General features: G+C 53.2%; 1 protein-coding gene and 1 non-coding gene across 2 annotated transcripts in view; one reads left to right on the forward strand and one right to left on the reverse strand.

Annotated features, from left to right (window-relative positions):
* Positions 1–327: 327 nt before the first annotated feature.
* Positions 328–400, reverse strand: TRNAM-CAU. The gene has a single exon. It is a non-coding gene; the product is annotated as a tRNA-Met (tRNA).
* A 16,790-nt stretch (positions 401–17,190) lies between these two features.
* FAM83A (family with sequence similarity 83 member A) overlaps positions 17,191–22,543 on the forward strand; it is a 19,639-nt gene continuing 14,286 nt past the window's right edge. The window contains exon 1 of the mRNA XM_002924318.4: positions 17,191–17,861. Coding sequence (XP_002924364.2) covers positions 17,376–17,861 — 486 coding nt within the window. The 5' untranslated portion in view covers positions 17,191–17,375. The remainder of the gene's footprint in view (positions 17,862–22,543) is intronic.

The following is a 22,543-nucleotide window of genomic DNA, read 5'->3' on the forward strand; positions in this document are numbered from 1 at the left end:
CCGCCGCCGCCGCCGCCGCCGCCGGGCGCAGGGGAAGCTGCAGTTCTTTGTCAGGGATTTACGGAGTCGCGCGCGGTCTCCCGCGTGTGTCCCCCTGTCGTCGTGCCTCGGCCTTCCTTCCAGTCCTCAGTCCCGACCCGGGAACAGAGGAGGGAGACTTTACCCGAATGGCAGCATCCGGACGCCGGTTCTTCCGGGAGGCGAGGCCGAGCCCAGCGACACGCTGGTAAGCCCTCCGAGGAAAAGCGCGGACGTCGAGGTCTCCTTGTGCACAGACGATCAAATAAAACCCGTCGAAAGGGAGACGTGAAGCGAACAAAAGTATTGTGCCCCGTGTGAGGATCGAACTCACGACCTTCAGATTATGAGACTGACGCGCTACCTACTGCGCTAACGAGGCACCTACTCTTCGCTTCCGGCAGTAGCATAATGAGACTAGCGCGAGGCCCCGGTGCGCATGCTCAGATAAGAAACCATGGCTTTATTTCTGTCTTCTCCGGGTTTCCGGACCCCAGCGCCAACGCTCGCGCCAGACCGCGTTCTTGACAACCTCCTACTAGCGCTCGGGTCTTCCTCTGCCTGCTGGACTGTCAGTCAACAAACACTGTGGCTTGCTTGACCCCACTGCGCCGAGTAGAGACGACGCGGAGGAGTGGGATTCTTCCTTGCTTCTGTACTTATTTTTGTAGAGTGCTTACAAAGCGTTGCATACTCGTGATCTTGTGAAACTCCTACTGGCCACCTACTGTATTCCCGGCCCTGTCCCCGTTCACAGGGACATTCCCAGCCTCAAAGAGTTGGAGTGGAGACGCAGATGCATAATGATTTGAAAACACACACATCCAGGCAAGCACATCTGCACGCCTTTCCAGCCCCACCGCAGACCCCCGATCCAGCCGGTGCCCGACCCCTCCCGGCGCCCCAGGTTTGCACCGCGGCCCGGAGCTCGCCGGCTGAGGCTACTCTCAGAGCGACAAGCAGCTCGGGAAACGGTACCTCGAGGCACAGCCTCAGCATCTTGGAAGCCCCCTCCCTTTCTTTCCCCACTCCCCAGTCCTTTACATCAGCTGTTTTAAATACTACATTCTTTGTTAAAGGAAACTTTGTTACTATGGTACATGGAAGTCGGGGGGGTTCGTGCGTTTTTGAACACAAGTTAAAATAAATACATAACTATTAAACTAGAAAATACTCTTCCACGTACCATCTAAAATCAGCCACATACTGGCACACTTAATATGTTTGTTTCTCTGTATGTAAACTTTACCTTAAAAAAACATAAATTAAGACTGAACTCCAGCCAACGACGGGCATGCAGAAGGGCTTCGGGGGAGTGTACTGACGGTTGCAAGCTTCAATTGCTTTAAAAACGCGGGCAGTTTGCTGGCCGGCGGGCCTAGAAGGACAGCGAGGTAGAGATTTGGAGACTGCTGGAGGTGTTCAGGTCCGTCCAGGCGGTGGGCCCACTGACGCTCACCATACAAGTCTTTAAACGTTTTCTATTTTTCTGAAATTTGTCATTACAAAATGCTGCGGGAGGAGTTGTTTAAATCACCCAGAATTTGGGAGACACGGTGGGATGTGGAAGGCAACGAATGGCCATGTATGTGTAAGAAGGTGGGGGAAATGCTATCATTACCTCGGAGCGGCCACCAGAACTCCTGGGAGTTGGGGGAGAGAAAGCCAGGCGTGGGGTGGGTGACAGATCTCTATATTTGGAGAGAGACCCCTGGAATGAGGGGTCAGCACTACCCACACAGGGAAAGACTGAGAGCGATCTCGAGGGCAGGTGAGGTCGGGGGACGGGAGGGGGTTGCAGGGCTTGGGGGGACGACTCTTAAGGGCATCTGCAAGTCTCCTTAGGAGGAATCGCAGGTGGAGCAGGCAATCCTGGGGGAGTTTTCTCCACCCTCACCGTCCCCGGTGGAAACCCCACGACCAGTCAGTCCTCGGAGAAGCTCTCCCACCCACGGTTCCCGGGGGAGGTGGCGGGAGGGGGGAACCCTACAGGGGGGTTGCTCCAGGTGCGGTCTCTGGGACCAGTGGACAGTTCGCGGGGGCAGGAGGGCGGAGGACCCGGCCGAGGGGCCGGAGAGGGAAACCCCCAACACACACATTCATAAGAACCCTTAAGGGGTCCCTGTCTACCACAGTTCCAAATGACTCGCTCCTGGGTCCCCCAGGTCAACAGATAAACTCACCCCTCCCCGGTTACGCCCTCAAGTCGTGTTAGAACTGCAAAAAGTTGGAAAGAGCCCAAGTCCGTGAACAGGGAACTGGCTACAGGACTGAGGGTCCGTCCAGACTGAAAACAAGAAGGCGGGATACTCCATGCCTGGGATGAAATGAGTGAAGAGAGCAAGGGCAGAACTGGGTGTGGGTGTGCCGCCATTACTGTGTGAAGGGGAGGCGAGAATATCCATATTTGCTAGTGTTTGTGCACTCAATTTCCAATATGATACACAGAAAACCAAGATCAGCGATTAATATGTGTTGGAAGAGGGTGGAAATTGTATGGTTGAAGGCAAGGATGGAATGAAGATTTTTTTATAAAGTAAACTATTATGTTGACAGTTTTAGATTTCCAGAGACCTTGCAGATAGTAGAGTTCCCATAAAGACCACCCCCAGTTTCCCCTATTACTAACATCCGACATGATTGTGCTATGTTGGCTACAATTAATGAACCAGGGCTGATACGTTATTTCCTGGAGTCCATCCTGATTCAGATTTCCTTAGTTTTCTCCAAAGGTCCCTTTTCTGTTCCAGGACCCTATGCAGGATCCCACATCACATTTAATGGTAATGCCTCCTTAGGCTCCTCCTGCCTGGGACAGTTTCTCAGGCTTGCCTTGTTTTCGATGACCTTGACAGTTTTGAGGAGGACTGGTCAGATATTTTATAGACTGATGTTCAGTTTGGGAATTTGTCTGATGTTCTTCTGAGATGAAGACTTTTCACAGTATATCTTTGAATAGTTGAAAATAAAATATTTGAACTATGTTGATCTATTACCTATTTAAAATGTTGCATCAATTAACCTAAAAGACCCAAAACTGCAGGAACAAGGAAGGAGGAGGAGAGGGGAGGAGGCGGGGGGTGCGGATGGGGGGGGTGGAGGAGAAGGGACCAGAGGAGAGGAAGGCAGAGGAGAGTGAAGAGGGGAAGGTGAAGATGAAGGAGAGGGAGGAGGGGAAGGTGAAGAGAAGAGGAAGGAGGGAGAAGAGAAAGTGAGGGGGCATCCCTGCGCGGGGCCCCCTGTCCAGGCCTACCAGGACGGCCGCGAGGGGGCGCTTTGCCCAGCCGTCCCCGCCTTCACCCCCTCGGGTTTGGTTCGTCCTGGCGCTGGAAGGCGGGAGAAAGGAGGCGGGCCCGTCGGTTCGGTTCTAGAGTTTCCCTGGGCCGGCAGCCGGGGAACAAGGGCGAGGGGCAGGGGAGCGGATGCGGGGAGGCGGAGGGGGCGCGGCCGCTTGGTCAGGTCCGTGACACTGCGCCACGACCGCGTGGGGGAAGCGCGCTGGGCCCCCACTCGGAGGGGGGGCCCCATCATCACCCAAACCTGTGTATGGAAAGTAGACCATAGGAGTGAAGGGGGCAAATATTCCACTAAATAAAGTATCTCCATCTTTTAAATACGCGTGTCACCAGTTTTCAAAGGCTTTTCCGAGCGAGTCCGTGTGCTGAGTCGCACACACCTGCTTCCTCCCTGCCTCCACGAGGCCCACGCTCCTGCAGAACCTGGGCAGGGGCCGAGCCCCCTCTCGGCCCCTCTTGGATGCCGCGCAGGGAACCGTTGACCGGCTGTGTCCGGACTGAGTCTGGCGTAAGGGGTGGTCGGTGTCACCAGCCCGACAGGGTAGCAGACGCAGACCCCCGGGGGCCTGGCTGGTAGTGAGTGATGATGGCCGAGGACCCGCAGGGCCTCAGGTGGTGTCGGCGCAGGGGATCCCCAGACAAGCCCTTTCCACCTCGTGGCCTTTGCACGGGCTGTTCTCCAGGCCTGGCATGCCTTTTCCACCGCCAAGCCCCTTGTCTGTGACAGGGATCTCTTCCTTCCCTTTCTTCAGCCAGCTAAAACGGCACCCCCTCCGCCAAAATCTGATCCCCGTTTCCTTCCTCATCCGCTTCTTTCCCCGCTCCCCCTGCCCCTCCCTTGGGGGGCGCTGCTCTCTCCCAGCTGAACACGTCCTCTGCGGCGGCTCATTGACTCCCGGAACAACCTGAAGGGGTCAGTACCACCCCTGTTGTTCACTTACAGGTGCGCAAATGCAAACAGAAGGCGAGCAGGCGTCCTGCTCAAATCGGAACCGCTGGTTGCAGGAGACGCAGGACCCCACGAGGGTCAACCAGCGCTGGGCCTCTCTCTAGCCCTCCCCGCACCCCCAGCAGCAGCTGGCCAACATGTTTCTTCACGTGCACCCCCTAAAATAATTCAGAAACATCTAGGCACTTCCTTGAATAATGTTGATATCTAAACCTTCTCATTGTAAGTTCAGTTACAAAAGATGCAATTTCCAGGATAGGCAGATTTTCAAAAAATAAAACTATGATTTTTTAAACATGCATCCAATGAAATAAAAGCATCCTATGGATTCCATACAAACCATTATCTACTTTTTAAAAGATTTATTTATTTATTTGAGAAAGAGAGTGGGGGGGGCAGAGAGAGGTACAAGTAGACTGTGCTGAGCTTAGAGCCCCAGGCGGGACTGGATCCCCTCTGCTACCCTGGTGGGTAGGTGACACTGGCCACCCCTTACTCCAGACTCAGTCCGGACACAGCCAGGTCATGAGATCATGACCCTAGCTGAAATCAAGAGTCAGATGCTCAACCGACTAAGCCACCCAGACACCCCATTCCCCCACCTGGCCAAAACCCATTATCTATTTTAAATACATATGAACAAGCTCCCTTTTAATGCTGGGTGAGTTTACATTTATTTCCCCTTCTGAACTATTTCCATTTTAGTCCCCCCGTCCCAGAGTTTTGTCCTCATATAATACACATTCTATGTTTGGATGATTATTATTGGTCACCCTAACATAGCTCTCAGCAACAAAAACATGTACATGAATTGCAATCTTCTTGTTTCCTGTGACCATAAGACTCAGAGTGCCAACATTTTCTTCTAAACTGATACATTATTTTATTATTTTATCAAAATAACGATTGATATATTGGTATTTTATTATTTTATCAAAACTCATAAATATATAGATTTGAAGTATGATTATTAAATGACAAAATGTAAAACTTTATCCAAAACAAATATCCCAGACATGGATGCAATGTTCTTTTTTTTTTCGGAGAGAGAACGTGCACCTGCAGGGGGAGGGGCAGAGGGTGAGGGAGAGAGAGAATCTCAAGCAGGCTCTGGGTGGGCCTCGATCTCATGATCCTGAGATTATGACCCTGAGAGCATGACCTGATCCAAAATCAACAGTCAGAAGCTTAATCGACTGAGTCCCCCAGGTGTCCCTGGATGCAATGTTCTAATCCTATGTAGTTCATAGAGTGTATGACTATTAAGTTTTTGCTAGAATAAGATGGGGTCCAATGTTAATTTATTCCTATTTTTCATATTTACAGACATGAAATTTGAGAAACTGTTCACATGAAGAAAAAAGGGCGGAGAGAGTTTTGCTTCAGCATCAGAACTAAATTCCTTCAGCACATTTCAAGTTAAAGCCTAAAAGGCACTTCAAAAATAATTTTCATGCACCTAGCAGCTGGGTTGGTCCTTTTTCATTTCCGAATTGGAAGCCACAATAATTAGTCATTAGAATCTTTTAGCTTTCTCAACTTCTAACCAATGTCGAATGAAACATTCCCCTTACTTGTGGTGCTAGAGGTTTCCACCCCCACCTACTAGTAGGATCCTGAAAGTGGAGGAAGAAGAGATGGGAAATGGGAGATGGGGAAGGAACAGTGGTCTGCCCCCCTTCCAGATGATCAATTTTAGGACCTCTTCACGTATCCCTGGGGGTACTGACAAGCAGTAGAGGCTGTTGTAAACCCATTTTACAGAGTGGAAAGTTGGTGTGCTCGAGTGTGTGTGTGTTCTGAGAGACGCCCTCAGGGTCAGCTGAATGGGGTAACTTAATGGAAACCTGTTGGGAATTACTGCTCTCCCACAGCCTGGATGGGCCCAGGGAAAGCAGACAATCTAGGCCCAGGGCAATGAGAGCAGGTCCGGGGAGACGGCTGTGGAGACTGAGATTAGGGAGCCAATGGAGACACGTGCTCCAGGAGCAGCCAGGACTTGGATGTGGTTAACTGCCGAGGATAGAGAGAGAAGCCAAGAGTCACTCCAAATTAGGATGAACAATGTCCAGAAACGTCCTGGTGCCACCACCAGGCAGGAAAACAGGAAAGAGGGGGCTGTTTAGGGGGAACCCAGCACAGGCTGATTTCGCATCTTCTGTATTAAACAAATAATATGTGCTCGGTGTAGAAAACATACCTACACACACTCTCTTGGCCGAAAATTGCCAGGCTCGTGCTACTGCAACAAATCATTTAAAACTCAATGACCTATGGGGTGCCTGGGTGGCACAGCGGTTAAGCGTCTGCCTTCGGCTCAGGCTCAGGGCGTGATCCCGGCGTTATGGGTTCGAGCCCCACATCAGGCTCCTCTGCTATGAACCTGCTTCTTCCTCTCCCACTCCCCCTGTTTGTGTTCCCTCTCTCGCTGGCTGTCTCTATCTCTGTCAAATAAATAAATAAAATCTTAAAAAAAAAAAAAACTCAATGACCTACACAACAAGCATGCGTTTTTCTTTTTTAAAAATTATTTTATTGAAATGTCATTCACACAACAGACGACTCATGACCCGCTGTGTTGAGTCCAATGATTTTGTTCTTTTACATTTTTTTTTAATCGGGGTAAAAGATATTACAGAAAATTTACCATATTTACCATTTGCGGCGTGCAATTCAGTGGCGCTGGTCCATTCACGATGTCAGGCAATCGTCTTAACTTCCCATTTCCAAAACCTTCGCCTCACCCCAAGCAGAGGCTGTACCCATTCAGCAATAGTTCCCTATTCCGCTCCCTCCTTGCTCCCGGTGCCCTCTCATCTATTGTCTATGGATTTCCCTCTTCCAGATGTTCATGCACATGGAATCATACAATATTTGTCACTCTGGGTCTGGCTTACTTCACTCAGCATGTTTTCAAAGTCAGCCTGTATTTTTCTTGCTCATGGGTGTGCGGGTTGTGGGGCTAGCTCCAGGCTGAGGTGGAATTCACCTCTGCTCATGGTTGTCTCCACGTTCTCCCGGGACCAGCCATTTCCTGGGGTATATTCTTCTCACGGAGGGTCATGGCCGCCCAGGAGGCCAAGCTGTGCCAAGCAAGCACATTTAAGGCCTCCGTTCTGGGTACATCCATCAAAATTCCAATGGGCCAACCAAGCCACCCGGCCAAGTTCAACATCCACGGGGCAGGGAAATATACTCGGGCCACAGCAGGAGAGGCGCAGAGCCAGGGCCAGGGAGGGAGTGAGGAGGTGAGCGTAATAATTCAGTCTGTACACAAGTAAATAAAATCCCCCTCGTCCTACCCTGGCCCCTGATCTGCTCCCTCTCCAGAGGGAGACCACCAATACCAGTATCCTATTGTCCTGTGACTAAGAGCAAACTTGGAACTCTTTTCCTGCTGATACACATAGTTCTTCCTGTTCTTTGTAACCACAGCCGAGTAAAAGAGGCGATCAGGCAGTAGACCTGCAAGGGGGAGACCACGTGAGGGCGCAGGGGGAAGATGGCCATCAACGAGCCAGGAAGAGAGGCATCGAGAAAGGCCCTGCCCACACCTTGGCCTCAGCCTTCCAGCCTCTAGAACTGTCACAGGCTGAATTTCTGTTGTGTCAGCCACGTCTGGGGTACTCTGTTGTGGCAACCCCAGCTGCTCTAGGTCTGATTCTGGAACATCTCATCCTTCCCCATCAGTAACAAATGCTGTCGTGAACGTTCTTATGCGTACGTCTGACAGACGACGTCTGAGGAGCTTGTGGACAGCGAAACACTTTGTTCCGTCCTGGATTCGGGTGGATTTGCTGTGTCGCTCCCAAGGGAGCACATCCGGAATTTTCCATTTACCTGAGGGTGAAGACCAGAAGCTCCAGGGTCTGTCTGCGCCAGGGCGCTCACAGCGCTTAGGAGCTGGGACTTCTCTTCTCACCCTGACCTCTCCCTGCACTTCCATCCCACCCACGGGCCACTGACTCCATCTGCCTGGCAGGGTCCCAAGCAGGCGGTGAGCCACATCTGACCTGACCACAGCCCACAGCCTATCTTTCCTCAAACAGCTCTCCTGTCACTGCTCCAGCTGGAGGGAAGTCAGGGCGAGCAGCTTCCAGGGCCCATGCTCACTGATTCTCATCTCCTTTCCAGCTCTCTCTGCTTTAAAAAAATAAAATTTATATATATAGCCCCTTCCCAGCCAGGACTCGGGAACTGGGAAAGGCACCATTTATGGTAGTTCGCCTGTGGCGCTTCCAGGCCTGGCCCCTTCCCAGCCAGGACTCGGGAACTGGCTGCAGGCCCTTGTGTCTCCTCTCATTGTTCTGGCTGTGACAAGCCAGGACCGAGGGCACAGCCAGCTGGGCAGCTGGAGGGGAGACCAAGAGAGGCCGGAACATGGGGCCAGAGGGGAGGATTTTTCTCAGACTTTCCCCGCGGGAAGCCCTCCTGCGCCCCCAGAGGCCTGAGCTTTGGAGTTGCTCCCCACGCCTCACCACCCTCCACACAACCTCTGTGCCACCTGGGTGCCCATTCCCTCCCCCTCCCCCAGCTGATTCCTACCGCCCCGCTGGTCACCACCTACCTGCGGCTGTGACCTGAGAGCCGACCCCTGGGCTGGGTCGGGCCTCTCTTCTGCACTCCCGGCTCCCCCGACCTTCTTGCTCATCCTAGTTTGATGTCGTGACTTCTCATTTGCTGTCTTTCCGGTGGGGTGTCGGCACCACCACGATTGGGGTCTGCTGTGGGCCGAGCAGAACCCGCAGTGGGTCCTCCAATGTTTGCTAAGGAGGGGAAGCTTCTCCCGTTCTATTGCAATTGCTTGTCTTTCCCAGAGGGCAGGGACTCGGGCTGGTTCATTTCTATATCCCCAACATTTAGTCTGATCAGAGACCTATTTGTTAGTCCCAAACATGCGCGGGATCGGATTTCATAACCAAGTGGGCCTTTCCACGACCTGGCGAGGAGTGGGCTCCAAGATCCATTGCCTGCTCTTCGATACAGGGTGGGGAGGACGGGGAGGTCCTCTAGCCGGAGGAGAGGAAAAGGTGACAGCACTCACTTCTCAGGGCCCTCCCACTGGGCCTTGCTCTGGCAAGTGAGACAGGTGGGGGAGGGTGTGGTCCCAGCCGCCCTGGCACCACCACCCCCCCTCCCCCGCAGGTGGGCCTGCCCCTTCCCCGGTCAGACCGAGAACACTGGACAGTGGTTTTGTCTCTGGATCCAACAGACACAATAGCAGTGACAGCGGTCACAGTGTGCATCCTGGCACCCCAATCGGTGCTGAGACACAGAGACATGAGGCCCCCTTCAGTGGGCGTCCTGGTTCCTACCTGCAAATAGGCGGGCATCCAGGTCCTGGGCTGCTCGAATATTAATGCTTTCAAATCATATCACTAAAATCTACTCCCGCACCTGTATTTCAAACATAGCTTTTGTGCCTGAAATTGCACAACCACATTATGACAAAGTTGCATCATCTGGCTTGTAATTTAAGGCTTAGAGGCTTCAACTAATTTAGGTGACAGTCTGATAGCCAAAGGGAGAACGTCTGATTGCAAAGTGTTATCTACTGGGAGGCCCAGGCCCCGTCCTGCACTTCATATGCACAGACATACAGACAGACAGACAGACAGACATAGCAGGCACACAGCTGGTGTTTGAGGAATCAATGAATGATCTATGTCTGCTATTCTGAGTCTGTGGGTCTTTCTGTTCAGAAAATCTGTCCTCACTTCACACACACAGACACGCACACGCTCATCACAGAGCAAGTCTTTGCTCCTTGAAGGGAAGCAGGGAATTGGCCACGGTGAGAGCATTCATCTGAACAACCTTAAGTCACGAGAGCCAGGGGGTGCAAGCTGGTATCTTCTAGAACATTGCTTTTCTCTTCTCTGTGAAAGAGGCAGTCAGCAAATGTTAGGAGGGCATACATGTAGGAAGAATACCCCGACTTGATCCACAGAAGTGCCCGGTGCTCATACTTCCACTCTCCCTCGAGGCGAGCTGAGGGCTGCTGGGAGGACCAAGTATTTCATTCAGCAGGTACTTGCAGGTGCTGCCATGGGACAGCCACTGGCATCAAAGTGGTGAATGAGACAGAATGGCTTCCTCCCTCATTACGAGATATGAAGTAGGGACGCCTGGGTGGCTCCGTCATTTAAGCGTCTGCCTTCTACTCAGGTAGTGATCCCAGGGTTCTGGAATCGAGCCCTGCGTAGGGCTCTTTGTTCGTGGGAAGCCTGCTTCTCCCTCTCCTCCCCGTTCATGCTCTCTCTTGCTCTCCCTCTCTCAAATAAATGAATAAAATCTTAAAAAGAGAGAGAGAGCTATGAAGTAGGTAAACGAATACATAAACAAGGCGACTGCATTTTCGGTAAGGGCAGGAAGGAGGTCGGGCAGAGTGAAGCTGAGGCCCCAGGAGCGAGCTCTTCATTGTGGACAACAGAATCCACTCCAGCTGGTTGAGTGGAAGGGGATTTGTTCGGAGCATGAGTTCACTGCAGGATTTCCAGGAGGGCTAGGGAATGCTCAGATGCCAGAGAGGCAAGGACAAGCCCAGGAAGAGGCCCAGCCCCACCAGGGAAGGTTCCAGGGGAAACCCTGCTGCCATGGCTCTCCACCTCTGACACCGGACCTGGGACGGAGCCTCGCTCATTCGGGCCTGAACTGGCTGCCAATGAACCCCATCCCTGCTCCGATTGCTCAGTCGCCGCCTTGTGAGTCCTGTGAGGACGCTCCTGCCTGGCAGAGCTTGGGTCCCATGCAGAGCTCTGGCTCTGGGGAGGCCGGACTGGGGGGGGGGCATTCTAGAGGGAGGTTGCAATGGGTCCCGAGAGATCTCAGCCACGCTGTTGCCCCCACGCACAAATGTTAAAAATCATGATGCCAGGAATGTGGCTATGGGAATTGAGGGTGGGTTTTTTTTTTTCATTTTAATGCATTTTCTTTTTTTTGGCTTATCCGTGTTTTTCACAAATTTTTATAAGGAACATGTAATATTCACAAAACAAACGGCAGAGCCAACAGAATTATTTTGCAAAGTAAGGAGGCAGGGTGGAGTCCCGCTGAAGTGTTTCCTGACCGCTGGCTGGGAGGGAGGGTCCCAGCCCAGCCCGAGGGCACCTTGGGCAGGTTCCGACCATTTGCTGACCTGTACCAAGCTCAGCGAAATTCCTGAGAATCATTTCTAAGTTGTTGAGATGTTGCTGGGTTGACCTATTCACACATTCCTTCCTTTACCAGCTGATAGATTCCTTCCTACCCCAGCTGTGTGTTGGGGGGGTAGTGGGGGGCCTCCAGTGCAGTAGGTTTCTCTGAAAACCAACAAGAATTTCCTGAGCACCCATGGGCGCCCTGGCCAGGCCAGGCGCTGAGCTATAACGAAAAAACAGAAGTTGTATTCTTCTTTCTAGAAAAAGGAACAATGCTGTCAGAGAAACAAAGCATAAGCTAATCACCTAAAGACAATACCGCAAAGAATGTAATCAGCTAGGATCGCAGGGATGGAATTATTTTTAATATGATAAAAGTATTTTAATTTGGTATCACAAATGACACACACATGAAAGAACTCCTCTCTCCAGGCAGCCTGTGTGGTCAGTCACAGAGGCCCCAGGCTCAAGTCACTACGCTTGGTCGAAGGCTCTGCTGTCACCGGCTTGAGATTCCGAATGATTTTGATCATTGAACTGGGGTTTTGTGAGGGCCAAGGGCGGTGTGAGCAGAAGGGCCGAGTGCACGGAGCCCATCTGCAGCTCCCGGCTGAGCCTCTGGCATGGGCGTTTACGGTGTCCGTGGGCTCTGAGCTCCGGTGGGCCACCGTGCGTGGGAAGTCAGTGACTTCCCATGAAGACGAAGTCAGCCCCTGACATTGTGACCCAGCGGCAGCGAGAGCAGATCTGAGGGGTCATGCTCTCTGTTGGAACCAGAATTTGCTCCAAATGCAGGAAAGGGCACCAGTGTTCTAAGAAACCAACAAGGAATTCTACCTATGCTTACTGAAGGGAAGAGAAAGAAGATAGTTCCTTCTCTTTGCTTTCTTTCCCTTCTCACGGGTAAGACAGAGGTAGAACGTGTTGTAGAACACGCACATGGTAAGAAGTGAAATAAAACAGGGGAGCTCGTTTTGTGCAGCATTTTTACTTTCTGGGAAAAACAAAATACATACGCATGTACAAACGAACTACGAATTGTGCAATTTCAGGGATCCTCCGGACAGGTTCAATGTGCTCACATTTGCATTTGAAGTTGCATTGCACAATATAAAGATGAATGGTAAAATTCATGCTAATAATTTTGAATTTTAATGTTTCTTTACTCAAAACATGAACTAGCAAGTAAAACAAAACCAAAAAAAAACCCAACCACCATGAGAAGTTGAGAGAAAGACCATGGTAGGCAGGAAAAAGCTTTCTATTTTATAAGTGTACTCTTTTTTTATTTATTTTTATTTTTTTTAAAGATTTTATTTATTTATTTGACAGAGATAGAGACAGCCAGCAAGAGAGGGAACACAAGCAGGGGGAGTGGGAGAGGAAGAAGCAGGCTCACAGCAGAAGAGCCTGATGTGGGGCTCGATCCCATAACGCGGGGATCACGCCCTGAGCCGAAGCAGATGCTTAACTGCTGTGCCACCCAGGGGCCCCAAAAGCTTTCTATTTTAATACTGTTGATGGCACTTTTTCCTTTTGTTTTGATCACGGGGCCCCTGTTTTCATTTTGCACAAGGCCCTGAAATTTTTGCAGCCAGCCTTGCTGTCAGCAGCAATGGATATCACTGCTTTTTGAAGTCTATGTCCTGGCAAAGATGCAAAGCTTCTGGAAGTCTCAAACGTTGCTGGTGGGATGCAAAATGGTACAGGACTTTAGGAGACAGTTTGGCAGTTTCGTATAAAGTTATCAACACACCTGCCATAAGACCCAGCACACTCACCCCTACGTGTTTATCCAACTCATGTTCATACAAAAGCTTATATACGAATAGTTATAGCGGCTTTGTTCATAAACACTCAAAACTGGAAACAACCCAGTGTCCAACTGGGAAACAGATAAACTGGTACATTCGTGTTATTGTAAGACACTCCTCGGCAATAAAAAGTAGCTAACCATGGACACACATCACAGTCTGGATCGGTCCCCAGTGCATTCTGCTAAGCGAAGGGAAGCCAGACTCAAAAGGTTCATGCTGTATGATTCCATTTATAGGACGTTCTGGAACAGGCAAAACTTTGGGGAGAGATTACTGATCTGTGGTTGCCAGGCATTGGGCGTGGGGAGCAGCTGACTACAGGGGAGCATGCAGGGATCGAAATATTCTAGATCTTAGCTGTGCTGTGGTTACATGATTGTATGCATTTCTCCAAACTCATAGATCTGAGCACTAACAAGGGTAAGTTTTACTCATTTAGTTATACCTTAATTTGAAAAAAGCATCCGCAAATTTAGTAGCCAAAAACTGGGAGCTCCCGTGGTCTTTATGCATGTTTATGATGTTTACGCACACCGGAAATCTTGAGCAACCAACTGGGAACTCGGAAGTAGGAAGCTGGAGAAGGCAAAGGGACCGTACACGCGAGGGCTCTGCTGTGGTTTTGTGCGGGGTGCCCAGGCAGGAATCCCTGAGGACAGCCCGGGAGCCGAAGGACCTGTGGGTGGGGTTTAGTGCGCCCGGCTGGCCATCCTGACCCGTGTTCGCTCCCACCCTCTGCCCTTGGCTGCAGGCAGAAGGCGCAGCTGCCTTGGCTGAGCTGATTACATGCAGAATGGATTGATTGGTGTTGACAGGGAGCTATTTACCCGTCTAATTAATTATGCCAACTAATTTCTAACTTAATTGCGCTTCTTGGGTCACTGGGTAATGAGACTCTATGGTTTTCATGCTGCTGCAGGCCCGGATGGAGAGGTGGTAGGAAGGGGGTGGCAGCGGCTCCTTAAGGTCAAACAGGCATCCCGTTCCTCCAGGTTCCTGGGCCCAAGGCCCAGGCTCTCAGCCCCGGGGCTGCTCCGCAGACAAGCTCCGGAATCCTATTTGGACATTCCGTGTAAGCTGGCCTCTGCCCCAGGAGCGCATAGCCATCCATTCACCTAACACACATGTATTAAATGCCTACTGTGTGCCAGCTCCTCGTGGCATAGGCACTGGGGGTGTCGAGCTAAGTCATGCCTTAGCTTGTCCCCCAACCCCCCTAAATTGCTCACAGCCTAAAGGAAGAGAATCTCCCCTAAATGAGCAATTACAGAATCTGGTTGTAGACAGCAGCAAGGGCTTTGCAGACAAACCCGATTCAGGCTCTGCTGTTGGGCCCTTGAGGAATTTACTACACGTGTAGCAGGACTATCCGCTCCCCCCAGGCCCCTGTCCTCATCCCCACCTCCCCCTGCTTGTCTCCTGAATGCGTCAAGTCAGTGTCTGATGCTTTCCTCCTTACGGGATCACCTAAAACACATTTTTGAAAAACCAATCAAAGTTTAGGTTATGCATCTTTGGCAAGAATATCATGGAAGCGATGCTGGCTCTTCTCCCTGCATCCTATCAGGGTCTATACTGATTTCCTTCCTCCTCTGAGCCTACAAGGTGCTCATGGAACTTGCCTCCTCTTCCTCCAGCAGCTTTAGGGGTGAAAGTTCACTCAGATTTTTGGGGTTGTTTTTTTTTTTTTTGGTTTTTTTTTTTTTTTTTTTTTTTTTAAGGAGAGCTGCTCTGCGAGGGCATAGGTCAAAATAGTCCCTACAGGCCCGGGAGACTGGCCACTGCTTCAGGGGTCCCTCAATCATTTCTTCATCGAACAAAGAGAATTTGGCCTGGGTGAGAGGAGAACCCCATCACATCCACCCACTACTTTCATCCTCCCCTGTATATATTCTGGAACTGGTAAGAGGATGTGGATTGTTCTGAGGGTAGAAGGGGGAAGGGAAGGGGAAGGGAAGGGGTGAAGCTTGGCACAGTGAAAAATACATGGGCTTTGGAGTGACAGTGCCCAGGCTATGCCACTCACTAGCTGTGTGATCTTGGACAAGGTACTCAACCTTTCTGAGCCCTTGGTTTCCTCATCTGTGGAATGAGGCCCTCTAATCTGTCTCCCTCAGCACAGATGGCCAGCACGCAGCGAGCACCCAAGTAGAGCCAAGTGTAGGAGAGGTCAGGCTGGAATGTTCACACAGGTCTCAAACACACGGCGTCTCCAGCGCAAGCCTTGGGAAATGGAACGTAACATGGCAGGCAATGGAGAGCCCCAGACAGTTTTCAAGCCCGCGTGTGAACCAGAACAAATCCCAGGGATTATTACTCCCCTCCCCAGGTTGGTTTTAGCAGACTGGGCACTGGAGGTAGGTGACACAGAGAGGGATAAAGGACCGGGGAGGGCTGGAGAGGGGGCAGGCTCAGTGGAGAATGTGGGAAAGAGGTTAATCCAATCTGCATGAGCAAGAGTTGGCGGAAGGGAGAGGTGGAAGGGCATGGAGCCAGAAGGGCTCTGGGGGGAGAGTTCCTTAGGTTTGTTGTCCTGAGGGTTCCAGGGATTTGATAAAGTCTAATAAAGGGAGGGTGGCTGAGGGTGTGACTTGGATTTCTTCAATGAACTTCAAAAGAGGAGAAGAAATTTATTTCAATTTCTTTCTCTCTTCTTTGGACTGTGCTTTTAAAAGTACTGCTCTCCTGCAGGACTGAGCCACTTGGGCCACAGCTTTGGTGGGTTACAGATGCTGACAGCGATTTTCCTCCGAAGATTAGATAAGCCCCGGACAGACTTCTGGCCCCTCCTATATGCCAGCCGTACGAAGTCCCAGCGTCCCGGCAGAGTTCTCTTAGCAGACATTGTCAGGGCCCTACTTCGATCCCCTTAGCCCTCCCCTCTCCCGCGAGTCTCTGACCATGCCCCTGAGAGTCTGACCACACGCGTCCTGCGGCTTCAGGGTTGCGCTTGGGGAGCGCGCAGAGCGGGCCCACCACGTGGGGGTTAATGTGGGCTCAGGAGCAGCCCTCCGACGATGACAAATGGAGGTTGGTAGATAAATTCTCAGCCTTTGGGTAGGAAAATTCTAAGATGTCCTCTATGCCATCTCCCAGCGGGCCCGACAGGAATGACCCAGAAGGTCCCTCCAGGTTCAAGAATCCCGTACGTGAGCCGCAGCAGCCTGCTCGTAAGCGCGCCCCCTGGTGGCTCCCCGGCCGTCCTGTCTCACCCCCTCCCTCGTCGGCGCTTCTTGGAATCACCTTCCAAAGAGCTACCTATACTCGAATCCTATCTCACTCTGTTCCTGGCAGAACCCGATGACAGACGTAGCATTCCACCGACATGGGCTTGACCATGACCTGACCCGGAAAGAAAATGTGTCTTCTCCCTTAGCTGTTCCTGTACCTCAAACACACCTGCCGCCACCTGCCCGTCCAGCAGGGAGACACAGGTCCCAACCCCACACACACACACCCGGGGGCCCAGACGCAGCCGCAGAATTCGCTCCAGGACACACTCCAAGCAGGTCGTGCAGCCCCCAGACTGGAGCCGACAAACACAACAGGGGAGAGAGGAGCAGAGCAAAGATTTTTCAGAGGACCAGAGGCCGGGACCTCAGTGTCACTGGGAGGGAGGAGCATGCCTGGTGGACGGCTTTGCCTGGCCTGCATCCAGCTTCCCTCCCCAGCCTGGCGCAATCTCAGGGGCAGCATCTTTCCCCGCAGGGGAGTTCTTGTCTTGAACCAATGGCATTTGAACCGAGAGCACAGGAGGGGCTGAGGCCCCCGGGGGCGCTGGGAGAGCCTCCCCGCTCAGCACGGCAGGCAGGCTGGGGACTCCGCAGAGTTGTGCAAGGAGCGCAGGCCGCCTGCTGGGAGCAGAGGAGGCTCCCAGGGCTGAGTGTGCCAGGGCGTGACTGAGCCGGCCCTCCGGCCCGCGGGCAGGGCGGTGGCGCCCGAGATAAGCCAGCGCCTGGCTGTGAGGACGATCCCTGCAAGGTGTTGCTCTGGACAGCGGTAAATCGCTCCCTCCGAGCGGGCGTGAGGGGTGGCAAGTGGATGCTGGGTGCTTCCCGGGAGCGCTGAGGGCTCCCCGACCCTGTGCTGTGGCCCTGACATCAGGAGGAGCTCAAGCCACGGCCTCCTGCCCACCACGACTCAGGGACGGGGCGACATGAGCCGGTCGAGGCATGTGGGCAAGATCCGGAAGCGCCTGGAAGAGGTCAAGAGCCAGTGGGTCCGGCCGACCAGGGCCGATTTCAGCGACAATGAGAGCGCCCGGCTGGCCACAGACGCCCTCTTGGACGGGGGTCCCGAGGCCTACTGGCAGGCACTCAGCCAGGAAGGTGAGGTAGACTTCTTGTCCTCGGTGGAGGCCCAGTACATCCAGGCCCAGGCCAAGGAGCCCCCTTGTGCCCCGGAGCCCCCGGCAGGAGCAGAGGCAGAGGCAGGCCCCAGGGGACTGGACTCCTGCTCCCTGCAGTCGGGCACCTACTTCCCCGTGGCCTCCGAGGGCAGCGAGCCGACCCTGTTGCACAGCTGGGCCTCGGCCCAGAAGCCCTACCTGAAGGAGAAGTCCAGCGCCACCGTGTATTTCCAGATGGACAAGCACAACAACATCAGAGACCTCATTCGCCGATGCATCACCAGGACCAGCCAGGTATAGGTGCCTGGGCCTGTGTCTCCTGGGCCATGGGGGACGGGGTGCGGGGAGGAGTGGTGCTGGTGGAGGAGGGAGGGGGCCTGGGTCCTGCTCCAAGGCATGGAGCTCAGAAGACCAGGACTGAGGATGGAGTCGGGGGTGCTATTCTCTGACTTGCCCTGGATCGCTGACTTTCTGGTCCCGCCGGCCACAGTCCCGGTGCGGACCACCACCACCCGTCTCTGGAGCTCCTGCAGTTGCTTCCCCCCTGCCCCTCCTCTTCCGACTTGATCCCCGCCCACCCGGTCTCCCTGTTGCAGTGGTGCACTTCCTCCATACTTCACATCCAACTTGGTGCCTTCCCTGCTTAGAGCCCTCCATGGCTTCCAATTGCTCACAGAGGGAAGAACAGACGCCTTATGGCTCACAACCCCTCCAGCTCCTCTCCCAGCTCCTGCCACTCAGTCCTGAGGGACCGGCAGACTCTCCAGCCCCCCTTGCTCTGTCTTCGGGGCTGTGCATGTGCCGTTCCCTCGGCCTGGGACCCCCTCACCTTCCCTGCTTTTCACCTGACGAATGCGAATGCCTCCTCCTTCCTCAGGACGCAGCACCGAAGTCCCTTTCTTAGGAAGGCTCTCCTGAGCTCCCCCTGGCTAGGCCAGGTCCCTCACTTCTGTGGTTCCAAATGAAGGGGCCAGTCCACTGGGCCACACACTTGTCCCTTGTCCTCTCAGACTCAGCTTAGACCTGTCTGCCCACAAATGGCCAGACACCCCCTGAATCCAGCTGGTGGTCAGTAGGCAGAGAGAAAGTTTCTCCCCAGAGTATTTATGTTTTAATATGTGACTTTAGAAGAAGAAAAATAGGGATGCCTGGGTGGCTCAGTCAGTTAAGCACCTGCCCCGGCTCAGGTCAGGATCCCAGGGTCCTGGAATCCAGTCTTACATTGGGCTCCTTGCTCAGCGGGAAGTCTGCTTCTCCCTCTCCCTCTGCCCTTCCACACCACTCACTCTCTCTCTCTCTCAAATGAACATGTAAAAAAATTTTTAAAAAGAACAAAAATATTTCATGACCAGAGCTTGGCCAGTAGCATTTCAGGCATGGTGACGGGCATCTGGTCATCAGTTCTCCCATTACCCCGGGATCAGATCTCCGGGCCACAGCAGCGGCTTCCTGCTGCAGCTGGGGAAGGGGGGGGGGGGCTCGAGCTCATTCTACCCCAGCCTCATAAAGTGCAACAGGCTTTGAAGGCCCCCTCCTCCCTCTTGAAGCTGTAGAGGGACAAGAGTCGAGTGGAGAAAGAACCAGCTGGTATTAAACTTGTTTTCTGCTAGGATCCCAGGCTCCTGACGGAATCCCCTCTGAAGTTCACTACTGTGAAATCTTAAGGCTCCAGAAAAAGCCTGGCTGAAGGTGGAGAGGCTGTGTGTGGAAGGGGAGGGAAGGAGTGGAGTTCTGGAAAATTAAGTGAGGTTACAATGGCGGGGAGCATTGGCTTTTCGAGTCTCGGGGTTGCTTCGGAGCCGTTTTTCCTGTTTCCGTGATGGGTCAGCAGTAGGAACTGGCAGATGGGCCGAGGTGGGCAGCCAGGAGTGCCCGCACTGCCCGGGGCCAGTCTCTTGCCCTCCATGGGCCTCAGATTCCACGCTGGAGTAAGTCTAGCTCTGGTCTCTGTGTGTGAAGTTCAGTGCCCTCCTGAGGGGTAAGAGACCAGTGGTGGTGGGGAAATTCTCGAAGCTGCAGCTCTGACATGAGTGAATGAAGCTCCCTGGAGAGGAGCCAGCTCAGGGCTGGTGAAGCAATCCCCCGTGCTGAGTCCCTCCCCCATCCCCTCCTCCCCACCCAGCCAGGCTTCCCTCCCTCTGTGGCCCCAGGCCCCTGATACCGTTTGTTTCACCAATACTGCATGTTATGAATTTAAGATGACACTTAAGAGCCTGAAGATTTCACCTAAAAGTAAGAAGGTGGTGACCACCTTTTTGGGGTGAATCCCCTTTGCCATAGTCCCCACCACGCCCTCTTGTCCCAGGCCTGGATGAGCTTCACCCCCCTTGTTGTCTGTCAGGCCCCTGCAGGCAGAGTTTGTGATATGCTTCACACACACACACACACACACACACACACACACACACACACACGGGCGTAGGGCTGACCTGTACCCACAGAGATGCCAGGGGGGCTGGAGCCTAGTCACAGGCTGTCCACTGTCCACGGAAGCAGGCTGTGCCCCCCTGCCTCCCTGCTCAGAGCCGGAGGGCCGCTAGGTTTTCATGCCCCCCCCCACCCCAATGGCTTCAGGCTCCTGAGAGGAAAACAAACAGAGCCAGCTTGCTCCGTGTTTTCCAGGCCAGTTTCCACTCCCTGAACTAGCAGGAATTCTCCCTCTTTCGCTCCATGCTCGCATTCCTTTATTCCACAAAGCCTAATTCATAGCCAGGCCCTGCACCCAGCATGGCAGAGCAGAACAGGCGGCCTCCCTCCCTCTGGGGGCTCCCTGCCCCTGCCTGCCCGTGAGGGGAGGAGAAGAGGACATGGGGTGGGAGGCAGCCCTGGGTGTGAGTAACTCTGTGCCTGGGAGGGGAGGACAGGGTGACTAAGGTAGGCTTCACGGAAGAGGTGACCTCTGAGCTGAGTCTCAGAGGCTGAGTAAGAGTTGGTCAGGCAGAGAGGGAAGGGGAAGGGATTCCAGGCAAAGGTCAGGAGGTGTGAGAGGGCTAGGTGTCCCGCAGGTGGGAAATCACTGACAGGAAACAAGGTTTTGCTCACAGCTCCCTAGAGGCAGGAGGCGTGGAGCAGGCCAGGCCAGACCACACAGGAAGCACCGGGTGGGTCCGGAGGCAGAAGGGGCCAGGGGAATGCGTGGGCACAGGCCCTTATGGTGCTTTTGCAGGAAAGAGGGAGCAGGCAGGCTGAACAGCTTAGGACTGGCTCTTTGGTAGGGACGACTGGGTGGCTTGGCGGTTACACCTCTGCCTTCCGCTCAGGCCCTGATCCCAGGAGCCTGGGATGGAGCCCTGGGGTGGGCTCCCTGTTCAGTGGGGAGTCTGCTTCTCTCCCTCTCCCTCTGTGCGTGCGCGTGCGCGTGCTCTCTCTCTCTCTGTAGCTCTCACTCTCAAATAAATAAATAAAATTAAAAAAAAAAAAAAGGATTGGTTAGTTGGAATAATGTCAGCAGGCTCTGGGCTGTAGGTGGTCCCTTGTTGCCCAGGACCTGGCCCTGGGGTCATTTAGGGCAGGGGGACGGTTGGCTCGGTGTGCCTATCACAGGCTGCACTCCGAGGCAAGGTGTTCGCCGTCTCCATGAATCAGCTGGCCCTGGATGGCAAAGCATCATAAAATCTGGAAACAGCAGGCTGAATACATCCTGCGAGTGTGGTCAGGATCCCCTGAGGGTTCCGGGATCCTTTCAGCGGGCCTGGGAGGTCATGCCCTCTCTAACTGCTCCTCTGTGTGAGGCGAGAGATCTCCCTATGCCTCCCCGCAGGCAGCATAGCACAGAAGCAGATCAGTGAAGCCCGCTGTCTCCTGGTAGGCCAGATGGCCCAGAGATTTGCAAAACTGCAAAAGAACGGTGGCGGCGGCGCTCTGCTCACCACACGGTGCTGTTGCTATTGTTTTGGGAAAACAAAGGAGCCTCAGCACGGAGAAGAGAAAGAGGCAAGAAGAGAAATAGAAGCAGAGAGTGGGGGATGGGGTGAAAGTGTCCCGGACACGGTTGGCCCCCACCAGGACCCAAACCCCATCTCCCCTCCTCCACCCTGCTATTCCCGAAGCAGCGGGGTTTTCCAGCCCCAGAGGAGCTCACATCTGTCTGGCAAGGGGTGAGGGACTCTCAGCCAGGATTCGAGGTCCCCATAGGATGACCCTTGCCTATGGGTGTTGCCCCAGCAGACCGGCATCCCCCTGGCGAGGCTCCTGGGTCTCTCTGCAGCTCAGACTCCCAGAGCCCGCCTGCCAGGCTGGGCTTCCTTTAGCGAAGGGTCGTGGGGTTGAGGAAGGACTTCCTTCTTCTCAGCCAACCCCACCCCGACGTGCTGGTCCAGCGGATTGGCCTACTTTATTTCTTTTTTATGCTGGCGTCAGCACTAATTTTAATCCTCTTCCATAACCTGGACTAAAACATGCTTGCATGGTGTTATTCTAACATTATTCATACTTGCTCATAAGGCATATAAAAATCCTAGTCATATTTTAGCTACAAACTAGAATAAAAGCCTTTACTTTTTGCACATGGTTTCATTTATATTATCTGGGCTCAGGGTTAGACGCAGCTTGAGTGATAGCTAATGCTGTATTTTTGAGCAGTGTTTTATTGGTAAAGAAACTGAGGGCAAGTGACTTGTCCAAAGGCACTCAGCTCATTGCCAGTAGCGCCGGGGCTGGAGCCACAGTTGGCTAACACCCCATGGAGCACTGTCGTCTGGACTGTGTGTGATCGCCTCCATATTAGTGTCCCAGGGCTGCTGGGACAAGTTACCACACTGCTGGTGGTTTAAAAGGAGATATTTATTCTCTCCTAGTTCTGAAAGCCAGACCTAACGTGAAGATGTCAGTTGGGCCCTCCTTGATCCAAAGTCTCTTGGGGAGGGTCCTGTCTTCTTCTTCCAGCTTTTTGTGGCTGCAGGCATTCCTCGGCTTGTGGCCGCCTCACTCCAGGCTCTGCCTCTGTCTTCATGTGCCCCCCCTCCCCCCCCCGGCTT

The sequence above is a fragment of the Ailuropoda melanoleuca genome, chromosome 9, assembly GCF_002007445.2.
Source record: "Ailuropoda melanoleuca isolate Jingjing chromosome 9, ASM200744v2, whole genome shotgun sequence".
NCBI lineage: Eukaryota > Metazoa > Chordata > Mammalia > Carnivora > Ursidae > Ailuropoda > Ailuropoda melanoleuca.